Source organism: Tyto alba, unplaced genomic scaffold (assembly GCF_018691265.1).
Source record: "Tyto alba isolate M040663 unplaced genomic scaffold, T.alba_DEE_v4.0 Super-Scaffold_49, whole genome shotgun sequence".
Classification (NCBI taxonomy): Eukaryota; Metazoa; Chordata; class Aves; order Strigiformes; family Tytonidae; genus Tyto; species Tyto alba.
In genome coordinates this window covers 3109792-3134890 of record NW_024881325.1, presented here as the reverse complement: position 1 = coordinate 3134890, position 25099 = coordinate 3109792, and the positions used below count along the sequence as shown (strand labels likewise).

Below are 25099 nucleotides of genomic sequence, written 5' to 3'. Positions count from 1 at the left end.
AATCCCTCGCTCCATCAGCATCATCCTGAGCTGTTGGTAACAGCACCCGAGGAGGTCAGAAATCCCTTGCCTGCGGTTTCCTCCTCTTCGGGGGGACTGGGAGCTCCTCGCTGCCCCTGTGACAGTGCCTGGAAAGCAGGGCAGAGCTGTGGGCTCAGCCCCGGGTGGGACTGTGTCCCAGCCCTTGGACGGAGCTGCCCGAGGGGACGTGTTCCCCTCTCCGGGAGGGCAGCTCCCCCGCCTGCGCTCCAGCGGCTCTCCACGAGCGCCCTGAGAGACGTCCCCACGCAGCCTCGGCCCGGCTGTGAAGTCACAGTGGGGCTGTGAGGTCACAGAGCCCTGTCATGTCACGACAGCCATAAATATGGATCGCTCAGCCCCCGGAGCCCACTGCAGCACCAGCAGCGGCAGCAGCAGCAGCACGGTGCAAGCAGAGGGCCATGGCCCCCACCCACCACCTCCTCCTCATCCTCCTGCTCCTGGTGGCCCTGCATGCCAGGGCTGCCAGGACAGCTCCGTGGAAAGCGTGGGGAACAGGTAAGTGGGGGACGGCTCGTGCAGCCTTTCACGGGCCAGAGGGCTCTTCTCCCCAGGAAGCGTGGAGGATGATTTTCTCCCTCCAGTGCTTTAGCAAGGGCTTCCTCTCTCTGTGTGTGAGCTCTCCCGGTCAGAAAGCCCCGAGGGGCCGTATGTTGGTCCATCTGCTCCTAGAGGTGCTGCACATGGCCTGGAAAGAGTGTTTGCAGAGGTGCCCTGTCATTACGAGGGGCCCCTTTCCAGTGCCTGCAGTTCCCTAAGGCAGACGAGGATCCCAACATGCAATGGAAATGTTTCACATCTGTGTCTGCTTCTAGATGAGGCTGGTGGCAATGGTTACAAGGCTTCTCAACTCAATGGTGACTGGGAATCTTTGGGCCATCCTGGAGGTAAGTTCTCAATGTCCATTTTGTTGAAAGAGTGAACACTGACAACTTGGCAAGAGTTTATTCACGTGCAGATCTCCTGAAGACCCCCTCACTGTCCACGGCTTCCCAATGTCTTTATCTAGTATTCCTGTCCTCCAGCCTGAGAGCAATCTCACGGGTAATTTAGAGGCAGCAAGGAGCATCTACCTTTTAATTTCTTCTTTCCGTGTGAAATGCAAGTTGCTCGTTCTGCGGCCGACGCGCAGACGTGCAGAAGAGCAGAGAGGGAAAGGGTCGGGCTGAGTGCCGTGCCCCGGGGCGCTTTCCCTTGCGAAGCTCTTTGCCGGCCCCTGGGAGCCTGAGCTGCTCCCTCCCGGTGCCGGCTGCCAAGCCAGTGGGCTTCTTGGGGCTGACTTCAGAGCTGGTGCGAGCTCCAGGGAGTCCTTTCTCCCAGCGGCTCCACGCGTGGTTCATTTTGTCCCAGTGTGGTGCCACTGCAGGCACACGGTAACTCTTTGCACCAAGCTCCTGAGCGGAGGGGAGAGAGGAGTGCCGTGGAGTAATCCCGTCTTTGCCCGGCGCTCCTGAGCTGCCACTCCGATCTGAGGAAGGATCCTGGACTGTGTCACCGGAGCCGTTCTGTCCTGTGCTTCTTTGCAGCCGTGCCTGTAGGCGCAGGTGATGCAGCTTGGCAGCTGGGTTCCAGGACGGCGACTGCGGGAGATGGCACGGGTACGTCCTGGCTTTTCCCTCCCCTTCAGAGCTGCCCGCTCACAGCCCAAAGGTCAGCCGGCCGGGCGCCTCTGCAGGTGGGAGGACGGAGACCTGCCCGTGGGTGCCCTCTGCTTGCGTGACCCCCTCACCGCTCCTGCAATTCACGTCTGCCAGTGTAGATGACGGGAGCTTCTCTGGGTGATTAATAATTACAGATGTTCCTGACGGGAGGACTTTTCCAGCTCCTCAGTTGGATACGGCGCAAGAGTCTGGCTGGCATCCCACGGGTGAGTATTCTGTCCTCTGCTCACCTCACAGGCTGTGCACTGGTTTTGCGCAATTTATTCATGTGGAATCGTACCAAATACGTTCTGTTAAGGTCCTCCCAGAGCTGAAGGAGGAAAAAACTCCCGGGAGCCATCAGAAATCATGAAGAAAATACTGGAGGAGCTGGAGAGAACACAGGGTGGGTACACTTTGCTCTGCCTTAGCCGTGAGACTCGTCAGCCGGAGCTCTTAGATCCGTGTCCAGACACGCCGTCGCCGGCCCAGCAGGCAGGGGTCGAGCAGAGCCTCGCAGCAGCGATGCTGGGTTTCACGCCTTGCAGGCGCTGGCGAGCCACAGAGATGGGGCAGAGCCTCTGCTGCCAGTTGTGGCTCAAGCCAAGTGCCAAGGGCAGCTGGTGCCCCCGTTTTACCATCACGGCTCACAGCTGGCTTGTGCAGATGTCGGCAGGCAGATTTATTTATCTAAACCTTACCGATGGCTTTGAGAAGCGTTGCCTCCTGGAGGTGCCACCGCCCTGATGGGGAACGGTTCCACCTGACCCAACTGTCCCGCTTTCTTTCTCAAGAGACAGACCCAGAGGCTGTGCAGGAGTCGGCGTTTCCAGGAGGAAGCAGTGGCTCACGGCCCGCCTCTGCCTCAGCAAGGGAGGCGATGCAAGCCCCCCGCATGCCAGGTAATTGCTGTGCCGGGGTCAGCCGCTGGCACCCATCGGGATCGCTGTGCGTCAGCAGGCTCTTCCCCCAGTCCCGCTCTTGCACGTCACGTCAGCAGCCAAAGGGGAAAGTGCTGTGGGCTCGCGGCACCTGGGCCACGTTCCGCAGATGATGGGGAATGTAACTCTTAATCCGACGCACCTCCCGCTGTAGCTGCATCCCAGAGCTTGCCATGAGTCCCTCGAGGCCCAAGAGCAGCACAGAGCGGGATCCCTCCCGTGAGCCGAGGTCCAGAGCGATGCCCTGACTCCCCAGCTGGGCAGGGGCTTGGAGGGAACCTCCCCGTCCTCCTGCATCCTCTGTGCCTGAGCCATGCGGAGGCTTTACCTCTCCTCTCTGCTTTTTGGCAGTGCTGTCAAGGTTTGGGGAACATCAACGTGGCAAAGTGTATGAATTTCCTCAAACAAACTCAGGTACTGAGCAGTCTTGCTGGGGTCCTTCAGTGGGAGATAAGTCCAGAACTCTGGGAGCGGCTGCAGGCGGTGCCCATGCTGGGGAAAAGGCAGAAGTGGGGAGGGAGGCTCAGGTGTCCTCTTGAGAAGTCCTGACTCCATCCCCTGGTGATGTGGGAGCTGCCCGGGGGCAGGGAGAGTTGGGGGTGGCACTGCCTGCTGCAGGGATGGTTTCTTCTGTCCGTGTCCCTCGAAGGAGCGACTGCTCGAGCAGATGCGCTCCCCGCCACGTGCTCCTCTGGCCGCCTCAGTTTTGTTTGGGGGGACAACCTGTCCCAAAGGGTGGGAGCGTGCCTCCGGGCACCAGCACTGGTGGGAAAGAGAGACCTTCCTGGTCATATGAGACGTGCTGCCAGCTTACAGTGGTGCATTGGACAGACTAACATCCCCAATTGCATCTCCAGGTGCGGTCGGCGAGACAAGCCCCACTGTGTCCCGTCCCCAGAACATCCCAAGTGTTCTCTGTCCGCAAGATGTGCGGAAGGGCTGCATGATCGGCACAGTGGTAATCGTGATTTTCGTGCCACTTGCACTGCTGCTGTGCTACGTCTTCGTCCGGCAGCGGAGTAAGAGCAAAGAGTGAGTCAGTGATTTTCCCTGCACTGCTCCCTTGCATGGCTGCTCGTGGGCCTTGCTCTGGAGAGGAGTCCCTGTGTCCCTCCTGCAGCCGAGTGCCTCAGCGGCTTCCTCTCTCCACAGACATGCCCCTGCACCTTGGGGACACCGGCTGGAAACCAGCGGGTACCCCCTGCGCTCGGTCAGCCCCACCAGCCACCCCGGCATCGCTGGCAGCTGGGACCAACGCCAGCAGCTGCAGCCCCCGCCTGAAACACCGGCACGTCCACCCTCCAGACGGGACTCCCTGCCACCTCCACCACCACCGCCGCCAACCCCTCCTGCCCCCAGCCCAACACTGGCCGCCTCAGTGCCTCAAAATGGGCCCAGCTCCCCCAAACCCCAACCCAGACGTCCTCCCCGTCCCCCAAGGCCACAGGTCCAGCCCTCTGACGAGGGCTGAATGCGGCTCTGCCAGGGTAGGGGTTGAGGGTGGGGAGACAGAGCCCCCACCCAGAGCTTCGGGGGGCAGCCCTTTCACCCCCTCCATGAAGAGGGACAGAGTCGGTGCACAAGCGTCCACATGGCCCTAACAGCCAAACCCCACGAGGCACCAAGCACTGGCTCATCTCCACGCCCAGCTGCGGCTGTGGATATGCCCACTATGTCCACTCGCGGTGGAGGCAGGCAGGAGCCACGCACGGGGGGCTCCTCTGACTGGCATGCACAGCCCCCGTGAGCTGGGGAAGCGTTCCCCTCACTCCCCCCAGGCACGCAATAAAGTTACTGTAAGCAGAAGATTGCTTTGTGTCTGAAGTTTATCAACTCTTTTGGCCTGAACAGATTTCATCTTTACACAGCAAGCTGTGGTAGTCTACAGGAAGTCTTTAAACTTCCCTTGTTAAAAGCCAGGTTCCAAGTGCTATTTTTCCAGTCACCACGCGCTTGTATTCTAAAATCCCCAAAGCAGGGGATGCGTGAAGATGACGACACTGCAGCTGTGGAGCTGCCTAACTTTCCCCGAGCAGCAGCAGCAGCAGCAGCAGCAGCAGCAGCAGCAAAGACGAAGGCGTTTGCTGCCTACCTGTCCTGGGTTGAGTGAGTGGTGGAGTTTTTGGTGGCAGGGGAGGGGGCTATCGGGGCGGCCCCCTGTGAGAAGCTTCTCGAAGCTCCCCCAGCTCCACGTCAGCTCCACTTCTGTTTGGGAAATTGAGCCAATCGGCTGCGCCTCTGCGATAACGTATTTAAGAAGGGACGTGGTGACGGGCAGTGGGACTTGTGAGGAGGAGTTGCTGCAGCTGCGTGAACACCAAGGTCAGTGGAGGAACAGAGGAAGAAAGGAGGGGGGAGGTGTGCCGGAGCAGAGACCCCCCTGTATCCTGTGGTGAGACGGCAGGGCGGCCCCCCCCTGCCACCCATGAAGATCTACGGTGGAGCAGACATTGATTTACGGCCTGTTGTTCCTGCTCAGCTGATCAAGGTTCTGTGCCCGAAGAAGGCCGGGGTCTCATGGGAAAAGGTGGCCCCGCTGCTGTAATTCAGTGCTGGGAGGATTGCAGCATGCGGGGGAGTCTCACGCCGGAGCAGCTTGGGAAGGGCTGCAGCCGTGGGAGGGAATCCAGTCGGAGGAAGTTAGTGACCCATGACGGAGCAGTGTGGGGAACGCTGTGGTCCATGGGAGGAATTCAAGTCAGAGAAAGTTTGTGGAGGACTGTCTCCTGTGAGAGGGGGACCACGATGGAGCAGGGGGTAACAAGTTTTGGACACTCCCCTCACCGAACACGAAGGAAGTGGCAGCACTGACTGCACCCCCCATTCCCTGCCCCTGCGCCCCTGGGGGAGGAGGTAGAGATATCGGGAGCAGAGCTGAGCCCGGGAAGAAGGGAGGGGTGGGGGGAAGGTGTTCTCAAGATGTGGCAATGCTTCTCACTGTCTTACTCTGTTATGTGTTGTTAGTGTCTGTAATAAATGTATGTTCTTTTTCTCCTTCCCCTAACGAGTCTGCCTTTTGCTCGTGATCATAAAAGGGGGATTTTCCCCCATCCCAGTTCTATCTTGAACCCCATGCCTGGCTCTCTGTCCCTTCTCATTGCCGGAGGGGAAGGGAGAGAGAGCTGCTGCATTGTGGTTGGCTGCCAATCAGGCCTAAACCACGACACTACCACAGCCAAGGGCTGAGGCTCCAGCCGGCCCCCAGCCTTCCCCACACGGTGGGGAGCAGCCAGCGCTCGCCATGCCAGTGCTCTCGTGATTAGGCCCCGCTCCGCAGCATTCCTAGGCCCGCTTTTAACGGAACCGCTTGTTAACGGGGCTTTCCACAGAGGCGGCCACCCGTCTATCATCCACCGCCTCTCACGCCCATTGGGTTTGGGGCCGTGCGGCACCGCCTCCACCTGGGACGCTCTCCCCTCACTGGACAGCGGGGAAAAAGTCTCCGCCCCCTCCGCCATTTCTGCCGAGGCTGCCGCAGGAAAAACGGCGAAATGGCGCCCCCGGCGGCCGCCCCTCAGCCGCCGCAGTCGACGGGGCCGCTCCGGGCCTCTCCTGTCCTGCTGCTGTCCTGTTCTGCTCGAGAAGCCGTCTCGCCTCGGAAGGCGCTCCGTTAGCGTGGTGTTACTCGACCGAAATCCCTCGCCTGGCGCGTGGCAGGGGCTAGGGCTTCCCGCAGGGCGGCGCGGGCTCTCCCGCGCCCTCGTTTTCGCGCCTCTGGCGGCACACCGCGGCTGCTGTCACGGACGCACCCGGGCCGGGTGCAGAGCAGCGCGCGCGGCTCTGCCCCTGCCGTGGCGGGAAGAGGGGGGCGGGACCGCTGCTCCACAGACAAGGCCCTCAGCCAACGAAACGCCTCGTGGGGCGAGAGGAGGCGCAGGAGCGCTGGCCGCCTAGGGCCGGAGTTCAGCTCCTGCCGGGCTCGAAGAGGCGGCCCCCGCGGGAGCTCCCCTCAGAGGGCGCAGCGGGCGAGTGTTCGGAAGCCCTCCCCTTGGGACGGGGACAACCCCGAAGGGAGCTTGGTGGGACTGAGTGCCCTCAGCCCCCCGCCCCCCTCGGTGAGGGAATGGTGCCTCGGGGTGAGCTTGAGTGAGCGCTTGCCCCCTTCGGGCACCTCTGAGGGGCGGGTTCCCCCTTCGGAGAGTGGGTGCGCACCTTGGTATCATCACTGTTCACGTGCCGTCGTTGTCGTTCTTCCGTGTTGCTGTGCAGCAGCAGCAGCGTCCCCAGCTGGTACGTGGAACTTAGTTAACTGTTATCGGGGCGTTGTTTTGGCTGCCCTGTCCCCGTCATCTCACTGGCTTCGGCTGTTTGGATTTGGTTGCAAACTAAAGTTTGTTAAAGCTTCTTGTCCGTGTGAAGCCGCTTTGGTATACCTCGGTGACCTGGTGATATTCCTGGTGGGATTTTTTGAATGTTCTGGGGGACGCCCAGGGCCTGTAGGGCGCATCAAGGTCTTTCAGAGGAGGAGAGGTGTTCCTTCAGCTTGCTGGTCTGTCTGCAATACCGGAGTCCTCGGGACTAGTAGATGCTCAGGGAGGGAAGTGCTGTGTTTCGAAGCAAACTTGAAACACAGGTCTGTTTTCTGTGCCTCTTAATTCTCACAAGGTCACTGGGCTAGAGATACCTTGGAAATGGGGGAACGCACAGAGTCGTCAGTCTTTGTTTGCAAGGAAGGGTTTCTGTTTTCTTGTTCGGAGAAATGTTAGAAATAAGGAGACGTCTGTGAGTTCTTAACAGTTGTGTTCAGGGAGTTTGACTGATGAAGTTCTTAGGTGTGTGGTGTCCTGTCTTAATACTTCACAAATAACGTTTTTTATCTCAAATGTGGGAAGGGAACACGGCGCCTTGGTTTCGGCGATCAGAGCAACGAACAGATCAGACGGTGCCCCGACTCCTGTCTGGACAAGGCAGAGGTTTTGCACGTCGAACAAACGAAATCGTGATGCCTGAACAGCTGAAAGGTGAAGCCCAATGCAGTTTTCATCCTTGTGCAGGTGAAACGTTGTGAAATAAATTCGGCCGGCTGCTAAATTCCTTTTTACTTCCAGGTGTCAGTGGACTCTGTTCCTGACGAATACAGACGCTACAGCACAGCCCATGTTGGGGTGAGCACCTTTTGCCGGGTGTCCGCCAGGTACAACCGAGAAGCGCTTTGTTAGCCCCTGCACTCCCACTGCGGGTCACAAGATGGGGTCTGAATACCCAGAGAGACAGCTGTGCCAGCAGCACGTGCAGCAGCGAAACACCACCTTGCCACTGTATTTTGCTTGGGTACCGTAATAAATCTCGCTAGCTAGCACGCAGAGAGGGCTTCCGAGAAGTAGCAGTTATTAAATGTTATTTTTCAGGAGTCCTGTTCAGGAAGGTGGAAAGAGGTAAATTCAGGTACCGATTTTTAGTAAGTTACAGGTGGTGCTGCCGGCAGTGAGGAGGGTTGCTGGAGGGCTGGATTTGCGGGAGGAGCAGAGTGCTGTCATGAGGCAGACCATCCCATCCGTCAGATAAATAAATGAGGAGGTGTGGAAGATGAAAAACCTGTTGACTGCCGAGGAATTGGCAGCCTGAGATTGCAGTACAAAACAAGAACAAGGAAAACAAAGGGGAACTACGAGTTAACTGCACAGATTAGCACCTCTGAAAGGGAACCCAGTGATCGAATCCTGGGAACAAAAAACACCTCACTTAAAACATAAGGACTTGGCTCAGACTTTTGGAATGCCAGCTGCAAAGGACTGTTATCTTCATTCTAATTTTACCTGGGAATGGGGCACTACTGGGGGAAAGAAGGGGCCTCCCCTTCTTTGGAAGGCATAAAATCACAGTTTGTTTCAATAAACGATTTCAGTACTCTCAAGTGCTGGGGTCCGTGCCTTCAGTATACCACAAACGCTGCCCGATTTGGGTTTTTTTCAGGAATGAATAGAGACATGAAGAATGGAAAAGAAATTGAAGAATGATCATTCTTGGTGGTATACTCCCGAGCTGGACGGAGGGAAGGACATATTGAGTACTCATTAAAGTTTTTCATCACCGATCGCTGGACCACACAGGTGAGCAGCTACGGGAAATTCTACATAAACAGACATTACGTGGCAGTTAGCAACTAAGGAACAGAAATTGTATGCAGAGATTTTACGAAGAATATTGCGTGAACAGCAATTTAAGGTTGCCCCTGTGCAGATAGTAAAGTTACTTGTTTGGGTAAGGGATCATCGTCCGTGGTTTCCGGAGGCTTGTTCTTATGACTTAGCCTTGTGGCAAAAGGTGGGCGAGGAAATTCAGACTAAACAGTTTTTGCATCTGGAGACCCCAGAAGGGTAATCTTAATAACATGGTGAGTTGTCTCTACCACCTTAAAAACATTAATGCCTGCAGAAGAAGTTTTGCAAGGGGCTTCCGATAATAGTGCTGCAGCTGAATCGAGAGAACCTGAGAGAACTGAAAATGTAAAGGTCAGAAAAGAATCTCGGTCATTTGAATTACTATACTCCAGTTCTAATCATGAAAATTCAGAGGTGCCTGCTGAGTTGCCAAAGGATGAAAGTTTGGGTATGGATGATCCTTTTGATACAGGGTCAATTAATCCAGGTCAGGAGGCAAACTTGTATCCACCGTGAACACCAGTAAAAGTGTTACAGCCTCAGCCCCAACTGCAGATGAAATTTTACAGCGACAACGGCAAACTTCTATATCACGGCTTTCTATATCAAAACCACCTCCCTCCGCCCCGGGGCCACCTTCATAGCAGTCACCCGCTGCGGCTGCACTGGGTGAAGTGCGTACTTGAGGATTATTAGACGAATGTCGTTTTGAAGCATTAAAAAAAGGGGATATTTTTATTTTACAAGCTATGCCAGTCATTTATCTACCTAAGAGGCCTCCGGAATATGCTCGTTTACCATAGGATGTTATTAAGGAACTCAGAAAGTATATGAAGGAGTATGGACTACAGGTGTCTTTTACAATGAACTTGTTGTAAGCTACAGCTGACTCCTATGTCACGACTCTGTTAGATTGTAAATCTATTCTAAGATTGATTTTATCGGCTACTCAATTTTCTGTTTGGGCTTAAGGACAGTAGAGCTGCGGGAATTGCATCTGGAGAACGAGAGTTGCTAGGACAAGGTAACTTTGCTACTGGAGCGTCGGCCTGGATTTGGCCTCAACGCAATCAGCCACAATAATTGATACCAGTGTATCTTTATTATCAACAGGGATTTTTGGCCCATTACCAAGAAGTTTAAATGCTCTATTACTTGGCAGGTCTACTACTAGAGCCGGATTGCTTGTACTACCAGGAGTAATTGATTCTGACTATATGGGAGAAATAAAACTATGGTGTGGATACCCCACCCACCCCGTACTATACCGGCAGGAGAACCTTAGACACAATTGATTTTCTTTCCCCATATAGTCAGTAACAATCGACCTGCCTTACAACAGCAGAGACGAGATAAAGGTTTTAGGAGTTCTGGTATGCCAAATACTTTTTGGACAAAAAAAAGATTACAACAGGACAACCTATGTTAACCTGTAAGGTAAATGGTCATGCAATAACTGGGTTATTGGATACTGGTGCTGATGTTTCTATCACACAAAAAGCAGATTGGCCCCCTGAATGGCCTTTAATTCAAGCTTTTGCTGAAGTTACAGGAGTAGGTGGAACACAGATACCATGGCAAAGTAAACATTCATTACTTCTAGAAGGACCAGAGGGAAAGCAAGCAGTGTTGCAACCTTATGTACTGCATGTACCGTGCACCTTGCGGGGTAGAGACTTACTTCAACAGTGGAATATGACTTTGTCAACAAATTTTTAATGAGGGCCACTGAAGTCCAGCTGCGCCTTAACCTAACTTCACTTGCGGATCAGCCTGTGTGGGTCAGTCAGTGGCCTTTGAAAGAACGGCTGGAGCAATCTTGTCTGTTAGTAGAGGAACAATTACGGGCAGGACATGTAGTTCCATCTACTAGCCCATGGAATACTCCAATTTTTGTTATTCCAAAGAAACCACAAAAATGGAGACTTTTGCCACATTTAAGAGCTATTAATGCTGTTATGGCACCTATGGGAACCTTGCAGCTTGGGACACCTAGTCTAACAATGATTCATGAGAACTGGAATTTACGAGTCATTGATTTAAAGGATTACTTTTTTACAGTTTATCTACACCCTGATGATATCGATTTGTTTTTTCCTTACCTGTGATAAATAATGATCGGCCAATGAAACGTTTTCACTGGGTAGTCTTACCACAGGGCATGAAAAATTGCCCAACCATTTGTCAAAATGTGGTGAATGAAGCTCTTTCTCATGTCAGGCAAATTTATAAGGATATAATTTTATATCAATATATGGATTACCTTTTACTGGCCACAGAAACACTAACACACCTGAATATTGTATCTGATTCCTTAAGACATGAATTAGGTCGATATGGTTTTCAAATTGCTCCAGAGAAAGTACAAAATGTGTCACCTTGGAAATATTTAGGCTGGAAAGTATATGAATCTACTGTTTATCCTCAGACTGTCAGAATTGCACCTACGATACAAACACTGAATGATTTACAAAAGTTACTGGGAACTATTAACTGGTTATGTCCCTTAAAAGGGATAACCACACAGGAATTGTCACCCTTATTTTGTTTGCTTAAAGGGGGTACTGACCTTACTTCAGAACGATGATTTAACAGAGATTGCAAAGTCATCTTTACAAAAGGTTATACAAAAAATTAATACACCATTTGCAAACCAAATACATTTGAATTTAACTGTTAGGCTATTTCTCATCTATCATAGCTTTCAACCATATGCTTTACTTGGACAGTGGTACTCTGAGGAGAACAATGAAAAATCATCTCTAATTATTATATAGTGGTTATTTCTTCCTCCTTTTTTTTTTTTTTTTTTTTTTTTTTTTCCAAAATGTTGACAACAGCAATTGAAATGCTTTCTTGGTTAGCTACTTCTGGACGACATCATGGTCAACAATTAACTGGAAATGATCCTCACTATATTCATTTACCTATAACTAAGTATGATTTTGCTACCTTGGTTAGAGTGTTACTGGAAAGTGGTAATTAACTCACTCACTTAGACTCAATTTTGGAGTTTTAGAAAGCAGGCATTCTTTATTACAGCGCCGGACACACAGGGGAGAGCTCCTCCTCATCTGTGTGTGAGAATGAAATCAAGAAGCATTTATACTACCTTAGTCATACGTATTCAACGCATTTTTATCATATTCATAACTTTTCCAGGAACTCATTTAGCATATGTTAATGTCTCTTGCGCATGTCAGTTGGAGACTTCGGGTAGTCGTCGGGGGTCTTCAGATGAAGGCTCGTCGTCTTCTTCACTGTGTTCGCCAGTTGACCCTTGCTTCTGCGCAAACTCAGTCCCGTGGTCACGTAGATCTTGTCCTTCAAGGCTGGCCTGGTCTGGTTTTGTTGCTAATTTTCAGCTTCTTTATCTTTACGGTTCCTTGCACCTGCCACTACAAGGCCAAACCGTCTCCAGTAAGATTATTTATGAGTGCCTTATTCTACAGTTATTCCAACTATTCCTCAAAAGATCAGCATTTGTTCTGCAGCACAATTGTCAAATGGTTAAAACACCTTAAATTGATCTTAATAATTCTATTCCACAAATACCTATTTTCTAATAATCTTAGTTTGCAGGTATCAGGTAAGCTTGGGTCCTGTCCAGGGGATCATGCAGATGGTGGTTTGGGGGTACCCACTTTGCGAACCCATGTGTCCTGTTTTGATAAGAGGTCACACATTTCTTTCCTCCAGTTCCTGTGTTTCCTCCAAACTACATTCATCGGTGTCTCGCCAGATGTCCCCATCCCACCCCTCAAGATCTACACTTATCATTGACTTTTGGATCTGGACAATTACTGGGTTTTTTTTTTTTTTGCTCACACCAACATAATTCCAATGTTTTCTTCCAGTAACTGTATTCACTCTCTTTTGTGTAAAAATTCCTTCCTTAAACAATCAATTTCTATAAATTATCTTTCTCCACTATTCCAAAGTGATCTAGCAACTGAATCAAACAGGCACCTAAGATGGGGCACACGTTCCCTTTACCTTGGCCAGCCCAAAAACTTCTGTGGCTCTGTTCCAACTTCCCCACAACGGCCATCAGATCAATCCGTTTCACCTTCACCCACTGTACGTCTAGGGGAGAAGGGACACAACTGTGCCTCCATAATAGCTCCACTCTCAGGATCCTGCTGACTACGTCAATTAAAATGTCGTGGAGGCTCTCAAGATAAACAGACAACAATTAAATTTATGTTAATACAATCAATTGGCACTCTGGCAATCGTTCACAGAGGGCAGATCTGAGTGTCAGGGAGAGGAAAAGCTATTGCTGCACAAACTCCTGGGATTTAACGACAATCCAAAGCGCTTGGTCACTCACCTAAAAAGCGAGGGCTCTCAACCGTGGGGAATTTCTTCGGGTGGCATCCCGACCCAAGGGGGGAACCTCAAGGAGTTTCCTTGGGCAGCGTCCCGACCCAAGGGGACGGTCCTCGACCTCAGCTGTGCTGCTCCAGGGAGGACTAGCTCAAAATGGCTCCCCCCGGGGGCTCCGTTTCTACCCTCGACAAATCTGATCTGCGGTCAATAATCAGCCCTTATTGGCTGAGGGCCCCAATTCCCATAAAGCCCTGAGAACAAGGGCACCAAAAAAAAAAAAAAAAAATCAATGGCCACTATATTTCAGCAGCCAGGAAGCCCCATTTCCAGCAGGTGGGTGCACCTGCCACACATGGTTTCCTTTTGCATGTCAAATAATTTAAGAGAATTTTTGCCTGTTTTATCGATTGACTTTGCTCTGTGAGGACCCTGACAGAAAGTATTCCCTTCAATTACACATGAAGAAGAAATGGAAAAGTGAAAACTTCATCTTTGCCCTAAAACCAAAGGGACCCATTAGCCCTGGTTAGTGCCTGGTTAGTGCCAAAGGGGGCCCCAGCCTGGAAGATGACTCCGGGAGGGCATCTTGCACTTGTCTCGAGACTGAAATCCCTCGCTCCATCAGCATCATCCTGAGCTGTTGGTAACAGCACCCGAGGAGGTCAGAAATCCCTTGCCTGCGGTTTCCTCCTCTTCGGGGGGACTGGGAGCTCCTCGCTGCCCCTGTGACAGTGCCTGGAAAGCAGGGCAGAGCTGTGGGCTCAGCCCCGGGTGGGACTGTGTCCCAGCCCTTGGACGGAGCTGCCCGAGGGGACGTGTTCCCCTCTCCGGGAGGGCAGCTCCCCCGCCTGCGCTCCAGCGGCTCTCCACGAGCACCCTGAGAGACGTCCCCACGCAGCCTCGGCCCGGCTGTGAGGTCACAGTGGGGCTGTGAGGTCACAGAGCCCTGTCATGTCACGACAGCCATAAATATGGATCGCTCAGCCCCCGGAGCCCACTGCAGCACCAGCAGCGGCAGCAGCAAAAGCACCGGCAGCAGCAGCAGCAGCACCGGCAGCATCACCAGCAGCAGCAGCAGCACGGTGCAAGCACAGGGCCATGGCCCCCACCCACCACCTCCTCCTCATCCTCCTGCTCCTGGTGGCCCTGCATGCCAGGGCTGCCAGGACAGCTCCGTGGAAAGCGTGGGGAACAGGTAAGTGGGGGACGGCTCGTGCAGCCTTTCACGGGCCAGAGGGCTCTTCTCCCCAGGAAGCGTGGAGGATGATTTTCTCCCTCCAGTGCTTTAGCAAGGGCTTCCTCTCTCTCTGTGTGAGCTCTCCCGGTCAGAAAGCCCCGAGGGGCCGTATGTTGGTCCATCTGCTCCTAGAGGTGCTGCACATGGCCTGGAAAGAGTGTTTGCAGAGGTGCCCTGTCGTTATGAGGGGCCCCTTTCCAGTGCCTGCAGTTCCCTAAGGCAGACGAGGATCCCAACATGCAATGGAAATGTTTCACATCTGTGTCTGCTTCTAGATGAGGCTGGTGGCAATGGTTACAAGGCTTCTCAACTCAATGGTGACTGGGAATCTTTGGGCCATCCTGGAGGTAAGTTCTCAATGTCCATTTTGTTGAAAGAGTGAACACTGACAACTTGGCAAGAGTTTATTCACGTGCAGATCTCCTGAAGACCCCCTCACTGTCCACGGCTTCCCAATGTCTTTATCTAGTATTCCTGTCCTCCAGCCTGAGAGCAATCTCACGGGTAATTTAGAGGCAGCAAGGAGCATCTACCTTTTAATTTCTTCTTTCCGTGTGAAATGCAAGTTGCTCGTTCTGCGGCCGACGCGCAGACGTGCAGAAGAGCAGAGAGGGAAAGGGTCGGGCTGAGTGCCGTGCCCCGGGGCGCTTTCCCTTGCGAAGCTCTTTGCCGGCCCCTGGGAGCCTGAGCTGCTCCCTCCCGGTGCCGGCTGCCAAGCCAGTGGGCTTCTTGGGGCTGACTTCAGAGCTGGTGCGAGCTCCAGGGAGTCCTTTCTCCCAGCGGCTCCACGCGTGGTTCATTTTGTCCCAGCGTGGTGCCACTGCAGGCACACGGTAACTCTTTGCACCAAGCTCCTGAGCGGAGGGGAGAGAGGAGTGCCGTGGAGTAATCCCGTCTTTGCCCGGCGCTCCTGAGCTGCCACTCCGATCTGAGGAAGGATCCTGGACTGTGTCACCGGAGCCGTTCTGTCCTGTGCTTCTTTGCAGCCGTGCCTGTAGGCGCAGGTGATGCAGCTTGGCAGCTGGGTTCTAGGACGGCGACTGCGGGAGATGGCACGGGTACGTCCTGGCTTTTCCCTCCCCTTCAGAGCTGCCCGCTCACAGCCCAAAGGTCAGCCGGCCGGGCGCCTCTGCAGGTGGGAGGACGGAGACCTGCCCGTGGGTGCCCTCTGCTTGCGTGACCCCCTCACCGCTCCTGCGATTCGCATCTGCCAGTGTAGATGACGGGAGCTTCTCTGGGTGATTAATAATTACAGATGTTCCTGACGGGAGGACTTTTCCAGCTCCTCAGTTGGATCCGGCGCAAGAGTCTGGCTGGCATCCCACGGGTGAGTATTCTGTCCTCTGCTCACCTCACAGGCTGTGCACTGGTTTTGTGCAATTTATTCATGTGGAATCGTACCAAATACGTTCTGTTAAGGTCCTCCAAGAGCGAAGTACCCGGCTGAAGGAGGAGAAAATTCCCGGGAGGCCTCAGAAGTGATGAAACACGTACTGGAGGAGCTGGAGAGAACACAGGGTGGGTACACTTTGCTCTGCCTTAGCCGTGAGACTCGTCAGCCGGAGCTCTTAGATCCGTGTCCAGACACGCCGTCGCCGGCCCAGCAGGCAGGGGTCGAGCAGAGCCTCGCAGCAGCGATGCTGGGTTTCACGCCTTGCAGGCGCTGGCGAGCCACAGAGATGGGGCAGAGCCTCTGCTGCCAGTTGTGGCTCAAGCCAAGTGCCAAGGGCAGCTGGTGCCCCCGTTTTACCATCACGGCTCACAGCTGGCTTGTGCAGATGTCGGCAGGCAGATTTATTTATCTAAACCTTACCGATGGCTTTGAGAAGCGTTGCCTCCTGGAGGTGCCACCGCCCTGATGGGGAACGGTTCCACCTGACCCAACTGTCCCGCTTTCTTTCTCAAGAGACAGACCCAGAGGCTGTGCAGGAGTCGGCGTTTCCAGGAGGAAGCAGTGGCTCACGGCTCGCCTCTGCCTCAGCAAGGGAGGCGATGCAAGCCCCCCGCATGCCAGGTAATTGCTGTGCCGGGGTCAGCCGCTGGCACCCATCGGGATCGCTGTGCGTCAGCAGGCTCTTCCCCCAGTCCCGCTCTTGCACATCACGTCAGCAGCCAAAGGGGAAAGTGCTGTGGGCTCGCGGCACCTGGGCCACGTTCCGCAGATGATGGGGAATGTAACTCTTAATCCGACGCACCTCCCGCTGTAGCTGCATCCCAGAGCTTGCCATGAGTCCCTCGAGGCCCAAGAGCAGCACAAAGCGGGATCCCTCCCGTGAGCCGAGGTCCAGAGCGATGCCCTGACTCCCCAGCTGGGCAGGGGCTTGGAGGGAACCTCCCCATCCTCCTGCATCCTCTGTGCCTGAGCCATGCGGAGGCTTTACCTCTCCTCTCTGCTTTTTGGCAGTGCTGTCAAGGTTTGGGGAACATCACCGAAGCAAAGTGTATGAATTTCATCCAACAGACTCAGGTACTGAGCAGTCTTGCTGGGGTCCTTCAGTGGGAGATAAGTCCAGAACTCTGGGAGCGGCTGCAGGCGGTGCCCATGCTGGGGAAAAGGCAGAAGTGGGGAGGGAGGCTCAGGTGTCTCTTGAGAAGTCCTGACTCCATCCCCTGGTGATGTGGGAGCTGCCCGGGGGCAGGGAGAGTTGGGGGTGGCACTGCCTGCTGCAGGGATGGTTTCTTCTGTCCGTGTCCCTCGAAGGAGCGACTGCTCGAGCAGATGCGCTCCCCGCCACGTGCTCCTCTGGCCGCCTCAGTTTTGTTTGGGGGGACAACCTGTCCCAAAGGGTGGGAGCGTGCCTCCGGGCACCAGCACTGGTGGGAAACAGAGACCTTCCTGGTCATATGAGACGTGCTGCCAGCTTACAGTGGTGCATTGGACAGACTAACATCCCCAATTGCATCTCCAGGTGCGGTTGGCAAGAAAAGGCCGAGTATGTCCCGTCCCCACAATATTGCCAGTGTTCTCTGTCCCCAAGATGTGCGGAAGGGCTGCATGATCGGCACAGTGGTAATCGTGATTTTCGTGCCACTTGCACTGCTGCTGTGCTACGTCATCGTCCAGCAGAGGAGTAAGAGCAAAGAGTGAGTCAGTGATTTTCCCTGCACTGCTCCCTTGCATGGCTGCTTGTGGGCATTGCTCTGGAGGGGAGTCCCTGTGTCCCTCCTGCAGCCGAGTGCCTCAGCGGCTTCCTCTCTCCACAGTCATGCCTACGCTGCTTGGGTACAGCGGCTGGAAACCGGCAGGTGACCCTTGCATCTGGTCAGCCCGACCAGCCACCCCGGCATCCCTGACAGCTGGACCCAACATCAGGAGCCGCAGCCCCTGCCTGAAACGCCGGCATGTCCACCCTCCCCATGGCCCCCAGTGCCTCTTGTTCCCCCAGCCCATCCCCGAATGCCCTGATGCGGCAGAACCTGCCCAGCACGCCGAGGCCCCATCTGAAAAAGCACCCCTAACTCCCGAGCCCGCTGGTCCGGCCCTCTGCCAAGGGCAGGAGGCGGCCCCGCCATGGTATCGGTTGAGGGTGGGGAGACAGATCCCCCCAGCCACAGCTTCAGGGGGCAGCCCTTTCACCCCCCATGAAGAGAGAGAGGCTACTCTTTTAGTGCCAGCTTCCCAACAGTTATTCATTTGTGGTGGGATAATAAATCATGCAGCAGACCATATGTACTACTTGCCTCTCATTCTGTTTACCTTTCAACGTGGCTTTCTGTTGTTTGACAGAATATATAGGCAGCACGTATGGCTGGGAAAGGAAGGCTGAATGTCAGGAGATAGTGCTGTCATTTTTTCTGTCAGAAAATCTGTGAAATCTATATTTTCACTAATGCTAGTGTTTGCATTAGTGCTGCAATGCGGGGGAGGGCGGCTGCATTTTCAAAGTGATCTTTGTTGATGTCGTTTGCATTCTCCAGTTGCTGCAGTTCTTGTTTGCGGACGTGGCGATCGGGACTCTCATCTGAAAAAACAAAGGCATTGGACATGCTGAGTGATGTGTTTGGCTAGGTTGGTGGTACTTGAAAGCATCTCCTGGCACACAGTAGAGAGGTGATCCTTGATACTAATTCCTCTGATGAGCTTTTCAAACTACTGTTGCATTCGCACGTTACGTTTTGATGGGTCCTGATTCGAGGCTCTGCCTTTTAGTTTGCATTTCTCTCTTTCCCTTAAGCCTTCTGTCCTCCTGTGGAAATTGTACCGAATTTTCGTGCTGTTCCAGGAGGGTTTTTCCTTGCCGATTCAGCTGTCCAGAAGCTTCGGCCTCATTTGAGATTGCCTGTGGTTTCTCCAGTTTTGTGGAACACTCGTGGTGAAACACAGACGTTGAGGTGAAACACAGACGTTGACTCAGCAGTTAGCATCCGTTTTAAGTGTTAAGCAGGTATTCTTTATTAGCAGCACTGGGGATCGCTCCACCGCAAGTGCTCCAACAGACAGGTAAAATCACAGAGAATTTCTGTTGATTCAAAGCAGTGACAGTGGCAGTAGCGATTGTTCATCCACGTTTCCTTCGGTCACTATTTTCCCTTTTCCTATATACCCTCCATGCTGCTTCAACTGACTTCTCCAAATCTCTTATCTCTGGTTCCTTCAACTTTTGCAATTTCCTTCTGTCTTCAGATGATTGCCCCCAAAATAACGATTCAAGCTGTTGTTGTCCAATATCAGGTGAAGGATCTAACGTAGTATATTAACGCATCACAGATCTCAGTTTATCTCAAAACTCGGTTTCAGTTAGGCCCTGCTTAATAGCACACAGGGCTGACTAATTTACAGCTTTTGGTATTGCACCTTCCAATCCAGATTTGATCCATCCTTGATATTGCTTCAACAGCCTATATTCTGCATCATCAGCAGGGTTCCATGTAGGCTCAGTGAGGGGAATACAGGCGTCCACCCTCCCCTGCAAGACCCCAGCCGTCATTTGTGCCTCTACCTGGGTTCTTGCCGTCTTTAAGACAAGCTGTTTCTCTGTCTCTGTCAATGCATCCAGCATTAAATCGGTATCTTTCCAATCGGGATCTTGATTTTTTTTTTTTTTTAATTATTTTTTTACAATCTTTTAGCTACCCCCGAGGGATCATCTGTCTATCCTTTTAAGTATCGCTTTCCAGGTATCTAAATCCCCCATGGAGAAAGGAACTTTAATGGGCTCTTCAGGCCCTACAGCTTGTCTTAAAAGGGCCTGAATTACCGGTCCCATTTTACTGCGAGTTTTGTGGGTAATAGGAGAGAAATTTTTGCTTGTCCCCAACTCCTTTATTCTCTTTCGTGTCTGTTGCCTCCTTCCCCTCCTGCTTCTCTCCTTCTCCCACCGGGACATACGCAGTCCTCTAACTCCTTTTCAACCTCTTGCTCTTCCTCTCTCCTCTGATGTTTTTGACACGGCTGAGCTATACTGCAGATTGAACACCACCGAGGAATAGGACCTTGTTCCTTCTTCCTGTCCTTTTCCAAGGCAAGCACCAAGGAGTCTTGGGGTGGCATATTTATTCCACAATCTCTCTGCCGCTCCGGGTGATTTCTTAGAGAAAAGAACATCTCTGCATATCCTACTTCATCCCATTTCTTTCCTCATCTTAAAAATAACATCAGTTGCATCAAGAGTATTATAATCCGACGTCCCCTTAAAAGGCCACCTTTCCCCATTTTCCAGTTGATATAGTGGCCACCACTGATGCACAGTATTTTATGAGAGTCTTCTTTTTGCCGACCCTCCAGGTGGTCCACCTCAATCTTTCCAAGGGGCTGGTACACACGAGTGGACTTTTCTTAAGCTCTCCTTCACTTTGCCGATTCCCCATGCTAACTGTGCTTCAGGCTTCCTTCCCAACCACAGTCTGCCTTTACACTCTCAAGAGCGCTATACCACCAATCCCAATCCACCCACAACTTCCATGGAACACATTCAATATCGCTACCAAAATATACCCGGGTTTTCTGACTACGTCTTACGCAACTCAATACCAGCACAGGTACACAAATATTATTATCGGGATGTAACCAACAGTTATTCACATAATCATTCGCTTTGCCCATCTCTGGCTGTTTCCCTCATGGGATAACAGAACGGACGACTGGGGTTCTACACTCGCTTCCTGTAAAATGCACGTCTCGGTCACTCACATGTATTCGCAATACAGAAGAAGAGATTATTTACCAAACTTACAAAAGCCTGTCCCCAGGCACTCGCAAGCACCACAATTCACAACAGAGAAGCCTGTCCCCGGGCAATTGCAGGCACACAAAATTCACAATACAGAAAAAGATTATTTACCAAACTTGCAAGACCCTCACAGGCAATTGCAGACATGGAAAATTCCAACTGTGTCGTTGAGGTGCTAGCAAGCCGGTATATGCTCACCTTGCGTTACACAATACCACTTATGGGTAGGCTCCCAAATGGACCCGTTCTTAAACAAAGTTCCTCAAAGAATACCTTTATTTTAGATGGTCCTTGTCCATCCCCGCAGCGATCCGATTGAGGAGAGGAATGTCTCCAGAGAAAAATCCCCAGAGGTAGCCAAGAGAGTCCCAATCTCAATGGGCCCTGCAGCTGGGTGGAGAGGGTCCCATCTGGGTCACCATCTGAAACGCAGGCATTGACTCAACAGTTAGAATCCAATGTAACTGTCAAGCAGGTATTCTTCATTAGCAGTGCCGATCAGCACTGGGGATCACTCCACCATGAGTGCTCCAACAGACAGGTAAAATCACAGAGAATATATGCTGCGAGGTTACACATCTTCAGTGGATTTCTGAGAACTAATCTACATACATATAAGATTGCCTAGAACTTATTTACATAGGCCAAGCATGCATGATAAAATTAGCGTTAGGGTCTTTTCCCGCTTGGGTGGTCGTTCATACTCTTCTTCACTGTCAGGTGACTGAACTTTGGTTTTCCTTCGCCCATATATGGTCATGTAGTTAGCTATTAGTAATCTATTTTTCCGCCCTGGGATGCTCCAAGAAGGTCAGTTTTTAACAAATTCCCAGGTGCTTATCTTGATGCTTTACGTTGTAAGGTTGAGCAGGTGGGACTGAGGACCACTTTAGATCTGCCTATTTGATCCTTTAATGCCTTTGCTGTATTGGGCAGGGAGGTGTGTAGGTCCGTCCCTGGTAGGTGGTAGTCCCCCATACATTATTCTACCTGGGACATGGTGGCCCCCTATGAAGTTGTGTCACAGGGCATAGATATTTACTTTCACTACTTAATTGTCTCTGGGTCTCAACACCTCCACAGTTCAACACCTGACAGGCACCAAATTGGATAATTTGGGGGTCTTTCTGTCCTAGTTACATTTATCCAAAGCTTAACAAGATAGCCAGCTCCTCTCTTCCACTTACCATCTGTTGTTAGCAATTTCACAATGGCTAGTGTCGGGAGGTATTAATTCCCGCTTTAAGACCATAAATTCTCACAAATCTCATAACATTATTCTTTTGATTACACTGATTACAAATAATATGACAATCATTATCACGTTTACTATCAGCCATCCAGTCTGGAACCATCCTTTCTTACACTTAAAAGCGGATAGTTACAATACTATCGTAATATAATGTAATATATACAATATATAATACTAGACAAGATTGTAACAGTAGTAATATTTGAGTGATCAAACATGTAAAGATTATCAAAATTATAATCACAACAAATTGCTTTGCCTATTAAAGGTTTGGCAACCAGCTAGTCAACCAGGATCAGTCTATATTAAATCCTTTTACCATTTGATTTCTTGTCCCAAGTCCGACCTAGTTAAATAGCTGGTCCCCTGACCCCTCCTTTTTTTTTTTAATATATAATAATAAACCAGTTGAAATTATTATCCACAAATACCCTTTAATTATTCAGTTTTTCTTACAGACTGCAAAGTGAGCAGCGATTTTTGTTGCAGATGGAGCAGAGGTTCTTCCAGCCCGAGTAGTGTATCCAAGGTCCGTTCTCCGCTACCCTCAGTGCTGTATAGGTGGTTAATAATACCTGGAAGGGTCCCTGCCACCTACTTGCCAGTGGCTCATCTTACCATGTTTAATTCCAATTCAGTCCCCTGGTTGGAATGGGTGATCCAGAGTGTCCAAAACCCGCTTTGGTGATGTGAACTGGTTGTGAAGCCACTAGAGGGTCTCCCCCAGTGCCAGCAGGTGTTGCAGTGAAGACAGGACCTCTGACAAAGAAAAGTCTCCAGGAACTGTTACATTAATTCATAGAGGCTTACATGATTTTTCCAAGCTGTATTCTTATCCTTAATATTGCTATTGGTAGTGCTTGTAACCAAATTTCCTGGCATATCATACTCAGCTGTAGTTTGAGAGTTTCAGTTCTTCTTCCATTGGCCTGAGGCCTTTATGGGGTATGTAGGTCTCATCTAATCCCAAAATGCTTTTCCCACTTTCTGAACTTCTGCAGTAAAAACGGGGACCTCTGTCTGAAGATATGCCTGCTGGTATACCAAATCAGGGTATTGTTTGATTCAGCAGCTGTTTCACCTCACGAGCCATATTGGTGCGACAGGGGTAGGCTTCCAGCCATCCACTAAATGTGTCCACTAAGACCAAGATACAGATATATCTCCTTGTACTGGGTAATCTTGGTAAAAAGCAAAAGCAAAATCTATCTGCTAGTATCCTCCTGGAATCAGTCCACTCGTAGTTATTCCCAAAACTACCCTATTGCCCGTATTATGATTATTTACCTTATAAATTTCACATTGTTCAATTACTGATTTTACAATTTCAGTTATGAGTCTACTGATTATAATTTTTCATAAATATTTAACCAGGATTTTCATCCCCCAGTGAGTAGCTTCGTGTTCTTTTGTGGCCACCTCTCATATTAAGCTAGGAGTTACCATTATTTGCCCTTGAGATGTTACTGTTTTGTGGTCTGTTTCAGGGATTTCCCACTCAAAGGCAAACGATTCCTGGCCCTCCGAACTTAAGGGGATGCAAAAGAAGGCATCCTTTAAATCAATCACTGTAAACTACCTTAATTTTTCATGTAATGTAGTTAACAATGTGTGTGGATTTGCTACTACAGGATGTATATCTTCTACTGCTCTACTAGTTGCTTCTAAATACTGTACCAGCCATAATTCTCCCCATTAGCTTTCTTTACCTCCAATATGGGAGTGTTATATTTCGATTGGTGAATTCCAATCATATTAGTAATATGATTATAATCATATTAGTTATTATTAATTATATTCATTATTATATTATTAGTAGTTATAATCATATTAAGAATGAGAATTTACTAGAGGTTTGTAAAGGACTTTGTTGAGACTGTGCTTGTCTTAACAGATGTCTGTCTCAACATTGCTGAGACATCCTCTGAGGCAAGATGTTCGTCTTACCATCGCTGCAGCGTTACGCTTCAGCACCTGTCCGACCACAAAACCTCATATTAGTAATGAGAATTTACTAAAGGTTCAAGGCCTCTTTTAATTGGATATTGTTCCAATCTTACCAGCATGATTCCCTGTTTCAATTGGATCTTTACTGGTTCTGCTGCCCTGGATTTTGCAGGTAATTCCACTCACCAACACGATAAGAATCACAGCGTCCTCTACTTCACATGGAATGCTAGATCCTATGTTATCCATAAAGCAAATTGCAGCTTCCCTTAATATTTTTTTGAACTATGTGGTCCTTCTAAGGTGTTAGGTGCAGAATATGTTGCTTCATTATCAATTAGAATTCTATTTCTCCTTTCCCCAGTTAGGCTGTAACAAGAGGCTCTGCTTGGGAAGATGATCCCTCAGGGGTAGCTAAAAGATTGTAAAAAAATAATTAAAAAAAAAAATCAAGATCCCGATTGGAAAGATATCGATTTAATGCTGGATGCATTGACAGAGACAGAGAAACAGCTTGTCTTACAGACGGCAAGCAGGTACAGATGAGAAACATTTCCATTGCATGTTGGGAACCTCGTCTGCCTTAGGGAACTGCAGGTAATGGAAAGGGGCCCCTCGTAACGACAGGGGGGCCCGACAGCGTTGGAGGCTGTCAAAACTGCAGAGGGGCCTGCTGACCTCTTGGCTGGCACGTGGCACCTCTCCAAACAACATTATGAGGTTCTTCAGGAAAGCTGCGCGTGACTAAGCAGACGCTGTGAAAAGAGGTTGCAACAGAAGTTCTAACGCTTCTTTTGACATGGCAGGATTCACATGGAAATGGTGGATAAATGTGAACGCCCCAATTGCGAGCAAACCTTCAGCTGTCACTTTTACACTAGTGTCTCGACTCTTAGATGAGGAACAGATTTAGACTCTCGCGTTCCTATCTGTCCTGAAGAAACAGAGAGGAAGGTGAGCAGCACTACTCGGCGCTATTTTGCAAGACCAAAGACTCTTCCTAGGACAGTACATGTCAAGTCACGTAGTTTCAATGTGCCTTGATCTGCTTTTAAAATAATCAGCGCTATCGAAAACGGCCTGCTAAGCCACAGCTACGCGCAGTCCAGCAAAAGAGATGGGCTGGCATTTCTTTTCAAACACAAGATGCGAGTTGGGCAGAAAGTCATAAAACAATTCACTGTCACGTCAACAACTGGCTGGTGCCTGACTGGACATACCGTGGAATTGTTCTCTAAGCCACAACCAAAGCCACCTCCCAATTACGGGTATAACGAGCAACAGCCACCCATGAACCAGCGCGCATCTGGCAAAGTCTCAGGCGCAAAAGAACACCGACACTCAGGAAGTATCTCCTGCTTTGAAAACAAAGGTGCCGTCCACAGAATGCTTCATTTGGGGAAAACACTTCTGGATCCCTCCTCATTTATCTGACGGATG

The 25099-nt window shown here is 51.0% G+C and overlaps 1 protein-coding gene and 1 long non-coding RNA gene across 3 annotated transcripts; both read left to right on the top strand.

The window, feature by feature from the left end:
- The first annotated feature begins 446 nt into the window (after positions 1-446).
- Positions 447-17899, top strand: LOC116962373. Of its 2 annotated transcripts, XM_042806991.1 has the most exons (10): positions 8386-8670; positions 12421-14248; positions 14566-14637; positions 15277-15348; positions 15546-15617; positions 15710-15808; positions 16197-16304; positions 16695-16757; positions 17200-17374; positions 17495-17899. In XM_042806991.1, the coding sequence occupies exons 2-10, from the start codon at positions 14152-14154 to the stop codon at positions 17538-17540; spliced, it is 804 nt and encodes a 267-aa protein (XP_042662925.1). In that variant the 5' UTR covers positions 8386-8670; positions 12421-14151; the 3' UTR covers positions 17541-17899. The 2 variants fall into 2 exon arrangements, 1 of the variants encoding a protein (XP_042662925.1); XR_006166908.1 differs by lacking the exons at positions 8386-8670; positions 12421-14248; positions 14566-14637; ... (5 more) ...; positions 17200-17374; positions 17495-17899 and adding exons at positions 447-1637; positions 1835-1869.
- On the top strand, positions 6946-8474 carry LOC122154822. The gene is made up of 2 exons (XR_006166911.1): positions 6946-7581; positions 7669-8474. It is a non-coding gene; the product is annotated as an uncharacterized LOC122154822 (long non-coding RNA).
- Positions 17900-25099: the final 7200 nt, after the last annotated feature.

Excerpts from the sequence above, each read along its gene's own strand:
- LOC116962373 (XM_042806991.1), top strand. The coding sequence starts at position 14,152 with ATGGCCCCCACCCACCACCTCCTCCTCATCCTCCTGCTCCTGGTGGCC. Across the intron at positions 15,349-15,545 it reads GACTGCGGGAGATGGCACGG|ATGTTCCTGACGGGAGGACT; the intron begins GTACGTCCTGGC and ends TAATAATTACAG. Across the intron at positions 16,758-17,199 it reads ATTTCATCCAACAGACTCAG|GTGCGGTTGGCAAGAAAAGG; the intron begins GTACTGAGCAGT and ends TTGCATCTCCAG.